The sequence below is a fragment of the Coccinella septempunctata genome, chromosome 7, assembly GCF_907165205.1.
Source record: "Coccinella septempunctata chromosome 7, icCocSept1.1, whole genome shotgun sequence".
NCBI lineage: Eukaryota > Metazoa > Arthropoda > Insecta > Coleoptera > Coccinellidae > Coccinella > Coccinella septempunctata.
In genome coordinates, this window is record NC_058195.1 from 31,505,934 (window position 1) to 31,513,821 (window position 7,888).

At 33.9% G+C, this 7,888-nt stretch overlaps 1 protein-coding gene across 1 annotated transcript; it reads right to left on the bottom strand.

Annotated features, from left to right (window-relative positions):
* Positions 1 to 1,374: 1,374 nt before the first annotated feature.
* LOC123317808 (ubiquitin carboxyl-terminal hydrolase 10-like) lies at positions 1,375 to 5,097 on the bottom strand. The gene is made up of 4 exons (XM_044904417.1): positions 4,809 to 5,097; positions 4,455 to 4,653; positions 4,155 to 4,395; positions 1,375 to 2,128 (listed from the first exon to the last, which is right to left on the bottom strand). Exons 1-4 carry the CDS (start codon positions 5,095 to 5,097, stop codon positions 1,427 to 1,429), a joined length of 1,431 nt encoding a protein of 476 aa, XP_044760352.1. The 3' UTR covers positions 1,375 to 1,426.
* Between the last annotated feature and the right edge of the window lie 2,791 nt (positions 5,098 to 7,888).

Here is a 7,888-nt window from a genome sequence, read left to right on the forward strand (position 1 = left end):
TGTAACATATTGAATGATTCGCTTGAAAAATGTCAGTTAGTCCCTAAATTACTTATAAAATGAAATTATTCTGTTTTTTTCTTTAATTGCAATGATATAATAATAATAACGCACAGGACCTTCAACATCAACAAATCTATTGTGAAGAAACTTCATAAAAATATCAATAATAAAAATTCAGGATTCTTATGAGAGCAAATGCTCAAAATGACCACCCCCTTCGCTAATATATGCCCATCATCTATTGAGAAATACCTTTTTTAAAACCATACAAACTTCTCCCCGCTATTTTGGCTGCTGAAATACGAATGCGGTGTGCTTCATCTCTTATGGGATTCGAATAAATTTCCTTTTTTCAAAAAACCCCAGTAAAAAATTCCAGAGGATTTAAGTCTGGTGAATCATTGAATCGCATCACATCATATCGATGTTCGAGAGTTCTTTAGGCAAAGAAAAAGAAATAATAAAACTCATTCAGTGAATTAGCATCTTAATAACATTTTGTTGATTTGTTGATTGATTATTTTCAGCAGGAAGTGCAAAATTAAAGTATTTATGGAAAAGGTGAGAAAAGCAGTTTTTCATAGAAATGTTCCATTCTCGATAAACATTCAAATATCTTTTTTCGTGACGAAGGTTATCACCTGTATTTTACCTTTTCGGAATCCTCACAGAATAGGCAACATTTCAACGTAATATGCAGAAAAGGTCTAGTGTCTTTTTTTTATACCACGTCAGATAGAATTCAGCACAAAAAAACACTTCCTTCAGAACATGAATTTCAATTTTTTTTTCCAGAATCCCTGTATAATATTTCGTGGTATTTTTCATTGCATGAATTGGAGTAATCATTCAACAAAATTTACGGAAAAAAACTGATGCGAAAAGTATTTAATTGTAGCTTCCGCAAGAGAGAAAGCAGTTTAAGTGAAAAAATTCAACATTTTCATAAAACATCAAATATCTCGAAAACTGTGAGACTTTCATATGAACGATTTTTTCACATCAGGTAGAGTACATTCTGATCTACTTTCCGTTTAAGTTTGACGTGGTCTTTACGGGACACCCTGTATAAACCTTGCCCTTACAATAATAAACACAACAAATAAAGCATTTTGAAGTAAACCATAGATCCTCTTTTATTAATATATAGATTATCTTTTAGTCTATGTTTTTTTTTTCATTCACTGCTAATTTAGGCTTTTTTCAATCGTTCATTCCGGGGAAATTCTGCTCAATAAAACTGAGGAAATATATTATAAAGTCTGTTTATTAAAATATAGTATATATTTACATAACATCATAAATATAATTATAATTTTTCAGATTTACAATACATTACTCATAAAACAACAAAAAACAATTTTAGTCGATCCTTTTCGCTAATATGTACAAATTTATTATTCTATAGTTCAATTTATACACCTTAAACTATATCACCTCTTTTATAAAATAAAAGATAAGGAACTCTGTCTCCATGCGGTTTCAAAACACTTTCCACTGACACTGACCTCACTTTTGCATCGTCAAACCTCAACCAAGTATGATGTCCAGAATGGAACGCGTCCGACACATAGTGTCCCTTGCTGGCCTCTTTACCTTCATGGTAAACGACAGCGAAAAGCTTGTACTGTTTCTCTGAAGAACTGCTAGGTTTTCCCGACAGGATCTTGGAATCAACCTGGAGGTCGATGGGGAACTCCACCTTCTTCATAATCTTCGTGCAACCGTTCCCATTGTAACGGAAACATTGCAGATGGAGGACAAGAACAGCCGGCAGTTTCTCGATCAGCACCTGCTGCCACGCTTCCACCTTTTGATTCGTCTTGGCCGAAGTTATTCCTTCAAGTTGATTCTTTATCGTCAGCTGTTCCAGGGCTTCCGTGATGGTTTTGGCCGTCCTGATGTTCAGCTGAAGAGTCAGGAACGGCTGTATATTTTCTGTGGATTCATCTCCCGTTTTGTGGATCTTTGAGCACAAGAGTCCGCCGAATATGTCGCTGATTGGAGTTTTGTCGAATTGAACCTTTCTCGTTATGTTACGCTTGTTCTTTGGTCCCATTTGTTTCCAGTCTTCGGAGTCGTGATTCATTTCTATTTTGTTCTCAGTTTTGCAGGATTCGATTATCTGAAAGGACAAAAAAAGTTGTGAGATACGACAAGCAATAATATTTTGAATGTAATAATGTGAACTTATGCCAAACACCACGTACATTCGAATAATAAAAGAAGAGAAGGAAATACTTGACTAAGTTTCACAATTTTAATTGAACTATTTGTTGCCATTAAAAAATATTGATCTTAAATTCATCATTCTCATTTTCAAAATTCAATTCAGCATTCATTTAAACTGCAATTTAATTGTGAGGAGTTTCAAAAGACTTTAGTTGAGTTCACTTTGGAGGTAGAGGAAGTTTGTATTTCTTAAATATTCAGATTAAAAGAGTGAATGAATCGATGTCGATACAAGAGGATGTATTGATATCTAGTTAGCATAGACCAGTTCCATGCATAAAAAATTATTGCGTTACCATAGCAACGAACAAAATAACTCATCAGAAGTGTCAGTGTGAAGTTTGAAGTCAAAAAAGTAAACCAGAGTTACGCAATAAATCAAAAGAAAGAAGATGTCCACCGAAATTGTGAAAATCGAAAAATTTGAGTATCGAGCCATCGTCAAGTACGTGTATTTAAAATGGTTACGGGGTAAGCAGATTTACGAAGATATGCTTAATATCCTTGATGATCAATGTCCTCCGTATGCGACCGTGAAAAATTGGACTGCAAGCTTCAAAAGAGGTAAATTTTCCATTGAAGATGATGACCGATCGGGAAAGACAGTTTATGTGTGAGTCTCCGAGAATATCGATGCAGTTCATGACATGATTTTATCAGACCGTCGAATTAGGCTAAAACGGATATCTGAAGCACTGAATATTTCATGCGAACGCGTTCATCATATAGTTTACGTCAATTTGGACGTGAGAAAAATTGCTGCAAAATGGATCCCCAAATGTTTGAATGTTGACCTAAAGCGTGCGAGGGTAAAAGCATCGCGTTCGATCTGTGCTCGATTTGAAAACGATGTAGACTTCTTAAACATAATTGTTACTATGGATGAGATTTGGGTACATTTCTACGATCCAGAAACGAAGCAAAAATCGATGAAATGGCAAAACTCTGGTTCTTCAAGACCCAAAATCGTCCAAAAATCGGCAAGAAAAGTTCTTGTTTCAGTTTTTTGGGATTGGCATGGAGTAACCATGATTGATTTTTTGGATAAGGGTAGAACTATAACCGGAGATTACTATTAGACATTTCTGACCATTCTACGGGAAAAAATTGAGGCGAAAAAACCCGGAAAGCTATCCAAAGGTGTTTTGTTTTTGCAGGACAACGTCCCTGCACACAAATCTAATGTTGCCATGAAAAAAATCCGTGATCAAGAGTTTGAATTACTAGAACACCCCCTTTATTCACCAGATTTGGCTCCATCCGACTATCATCTCTTTCCTCAACAGAAAGAACGTTTTAAAGGTCGTAAATTTTCTTTCAACGAGGAGGTTATAAAAGCTGTGGAGTTCTGGTTTTGAGAGCAAGAAGAAACATCTTTTTGAAAGGTCTAGAGACGTTGCAGGTTCTTTGTAATAAATGCATATCCAATTAAGAGGAGAGTATGTTGATTAATAAAATATTTTGACATTGAAATTTTGTTTGGTTCTATAGTAGACTAAGAATTTTTTAATATATCCTCGTATGTACCAATAAGAAGAATTTAAGATGAATATTTTTCAATGGTAAAGATCTATTCTGCAGATTGAATCAACAACTGGTTTCTCTAATCTCTGTATAACTCCCAACCACTTCGTAGATTTCTATCATGTAAAATTTGTACATAAAGGTGATAAAGGTAAACGTTTAGATCTTTGAAAATTCCTAGAAATATCCTCAGCCCAAAAACAAAGTATACCAATTGTAAACGATCAATTAAATTTCCGCCTATCTCCGATTTCAACATGAGTTTAATGATATGAAACCGGAAACACGCGTATCAACAAATATCTTAATTAAAAATTGCGAAACCGAGTCAAGTGTTCTAGTTCATCATGTTTAACCAAGAGTCATGCGATTAATCAATAATTTCGACTACTTACATTCATCATTTCGTCCTTCAGTCCGTTCAGCAGTAGACCCAAAAATTCCTCAGCGTCCTCTTGACGTCCCTCGACAAGAAACGAGTCGCTTCTGGTATCATTCAGGATGGTGTAGATCGGAGAGGCTTCGATCGAGTCGCCGCAGGAGAAGTCGAAACTTCCCTGTTTCTTCTTGTTCCTTTTCGATATACGGTTTAGGTAGGAATCGGGCAGCTTCTCGAAATTATTGATGAATTTGCACCTGGAAGATTTCAAATTGATTTAGATGCTGTCAAAGCGAAGGATTGTTATAAAACTTACATGTTCTTTATGATGGGTGGTAGGCCGTGTCCATTCTCCGTCAAATTCTTCGAAAGTCCTATCAGCAGATTGCATAAAGGTGGGCAGGCCAGCAAAGCTTGTAAAATCGAATTGATGTAGCAATAATTGCTCCTATTGATTAAGCCTCTTGGTTGTAGATTAGCACTTTTTCCATCAATTTCGAAGTTCGATAGAAATTCTGGAAATAAAATGAAATGTTGAGTAACAAATATAGAAAAAGTTTATTGATATCACAACAAAAATAATTGATTCTTCAACTCAAACAACTGACTATGTAAAACCTAAACGTTTTTCTACTCAAAAAATTTAATCAAAGTCTCTTCAACAACTAACCTGCTAGTCTGTGAGTGGCTGAATCAATAGTTCTGCTTTTTTCAACAGTGTCCAACGATTTAACTTTCTCATCACTGCGTTCAGTCACTAACTCTCCATTTGTCGTGGGTTCCTCTTTCTTGAAGAGACTCGTCCATGATTTCTTCGCCCATACGTTTACAGGTTCATTAACATCTGATTTGACTCCATTTTTTTTCACATCACACGTCTGGACCTTCACAGGCTTATTCTTCATTTCTTCAGTCTTGTTCGAGGATGTTGCCACAATATTTTCAACTTTAACAGGCATCACTTCGGTATTACTTTCGATCAGGTTCGATATTGGGGCACTCGGTGAATTGCGAAGTTCTTCCGCAATTTCATTGGAGGGAACTGTTTCTTTGTCAGCCGTTGTAGAAACTTGTGTGGGAATGAAATGATCCGTCTTAGAAGTGGGTGTATCAACAGATATAGCATTGTCGTATGAGATCAGTGTTTCTTCATCAACGTCTGATGGCTTCTTGCATTCGACTGCTGCATTTGGTTTTCTGTGTAATTTTTCTGAAAATAAGTCGATTATTAAATTTCTAGTTACAACAAATCTTTCTTGGACTACATTTGCAAGGATATTATTATTGAAAAATACATCACAATACTCACTTTGGGGAGATTTCTTCTTGAGAGTCCAAGGCAAGGAGATTCTTTGAGGGGTATCGGACAGACAAGAATTTATGTGACGAATCTCGTCCACTTCCAACCCTGTTATATCTAAAAACTGCATATTCTGAAAATAAAATTAATATTAATGTCATTTCAGATATTGAAGTTGATATAATGTTATATTCAAAGTGCTGAAAATATCTTTGAACTTCTAGAGATACTACCATATAGGTACATGATCATTTTCAAATAAAAAAATAACACATACCTGTTTGAAACAGAAAATCTGAACAACAAACAAATTATTGAATAGCAACCAACTGACTAGAGATAAAAAAAAAGAATTACTTACATCCATAACTTGAAAATTCATCAATCACAACACTGTAATATCACCTTAAAGTTCGTTTATAATATTCGAAAACTTGCGAGTATTCAAACAGTCTAAACAATCTTAACACCATTGAGGTTAACTCAACTGACTGACCGAAAAATGACTGCTAGGTTATATAGCACGCTACCGTTTCTACCTTTCTACCTAATTTCGTCGTTTCTGACCAATGGCATCATGCTTCTACCTGGGGTTGGGACCGCCCCCTTGCGCACAATTTGGAAATCTGACTACTTTTCGATTTCAAATGTTGTTATTCTATATTTGATAATAGATATTACAATATCTATTTCTTCAGTTAAAAGCGCATACTGATATTTTTCTAGAAAAATTGAGTTTTATTTCATCTAATTTTTGTATTTTCGTTTTCGTCACAAATCATTTTTATTATTTTATCGCGTAAAATTCAAAAATGGAACATACCGGAACTCTTCTAAGATGTAAGTTTCGTCGAAGAAAAGGAATCATTTCAATGAAATCTAATTCTTCAATATTTATCATATTCTTTTCTATTTGACTCAAACGGTATGCCCTAAACTTTTTTTGCCTGTTGGATTAGTGGATAGGTACTCTTAATTTTTTTGAAACAATTTAAGGCCTAAAATGAATAGTTGAATTGTGTGAAATTTGCAGTTTTCCATATTTTTTTAAATCTATACAGGGTAAGTCTTTAACTAGTACAATAATTTCATAAGTAGATTCTTGAGTTAAAAAAACGCTCTTTTCCCATATCATTTTTTTCGATTCGACCCTGATGAATAGATTTAGTAATTTTGAATTTTCATAAGGAGATAGGTGATCTAATAACTCAATTTGGGTTATTAGTTTACTGGTGACACATCTGTATATCTTCTAAAAAGAGTTGTAATCAGCCAAAGTACCCAATTTTTAAAAATTCACAGATACTTTTCAATTTTTCAACATCAAATTAATCGAAAACGTCGCATTATGAGAGAAAATATGAAGAACACTTTCATATTACAAAACTTTCCTCAAACTTAGTTTCAAGCGTTTGATTCTTTTTTTTGGTATTTTTCATGGTACGTAATGTTTAAATTAAAAAAACTGGAAGACGGGGGGTGATATCTTGTGTTCGAAAAGATTAGGTAACTAATCTTAAATCCTCATACTTCTAAGTAGTAAAAACAATTGAATATCAAAACTTAAGACTTTAAAATAATAGGTAGGTATACAGGGTGTCCAAAAACTAGTGAATCAAACGTCATACCACGATAGAGTAGATCAAATATTGAATGGCACCAACATTAGTTGAGCGAAAATGTACCGTTTCTGAAATAAACCTAACCTAAAGTTGCTGATTTTCAATCACAAGGCCAATTTGTGGAAGGATAGCGTTTTTTTCCCATATTATAACCCCTATAGAGGGGGTTTATCTTGAGTAATGAAAATCATGTAAAAAAAACAATTGTTTTAATTTAGATTTACTTAGGTTATTGATCAACTACTTGAAATAATTTCAATAAGGGGAGATAAAACAATAAACTTAGTTCAGTTTAGTTTATTGACCAAAATTCCTCAAAAATTTACAACAAATGAAGGACCCAAAGGAGGCATAAATGCCATCTTAGTTCAATAAAATTTAAAATCGATATCCTTCTTCATAAACTGGCCCTGTGATCAAGAAAAATATTTCGAAAATCGACAACTTTAGGTATTTTAATAAAATTCTGATTATTTTGGAAACGGTGCATTTTCGTTGAACTAATGTTGGTGTCATTCGATAATATTTGGTCTACTCTATCGTGGTGTGACGTTTGATTCACTAGATAGATAGATATATAGATAACTTTATTTTCACATCACTGCAGCTCAACAAAGATACAAATGAAAAGAAAATACGTCACATTCAAAATTTGAACTAATCTAAAAACACAATATATAGGTAACAAACATATTCATCTCAATCTGTAACATGCTGATAAAAATTCTTCAATGCTATATGGTTCTATTCTCAAAATTAAGGACAATATGGTTTTTTAAAAGACTACAAAATTTCTCTCTTTCCTGATATTCGTTGGAAGGCAGTTAA

Excerpts from the sequence above, each read along its gene's own strand:
- LOC123317808 (XM_044904417.1), bottom strand. The coding sequence starts at position 5,097 with ATGCCTGTTAAAGTTGAAAATATTGTGGCAACATCCTCGAACAAGACT. Across the intron at positions 4,654-4,808 it reads AGCCACTCACAGACTAGCAG|AATTTCTATCGAACTTCGAA; the intron begins GTTAGTTGTTGA and ends TTTTATTTCCAG. Across the intron at positions 2,129-4,154 it reads TGAAGGACGAAATGATGAAT|ATAATCGAATCCTGCAAAAC; the intron begins GTAAGTAGTCGA and ends TTGTCCTTTCAG.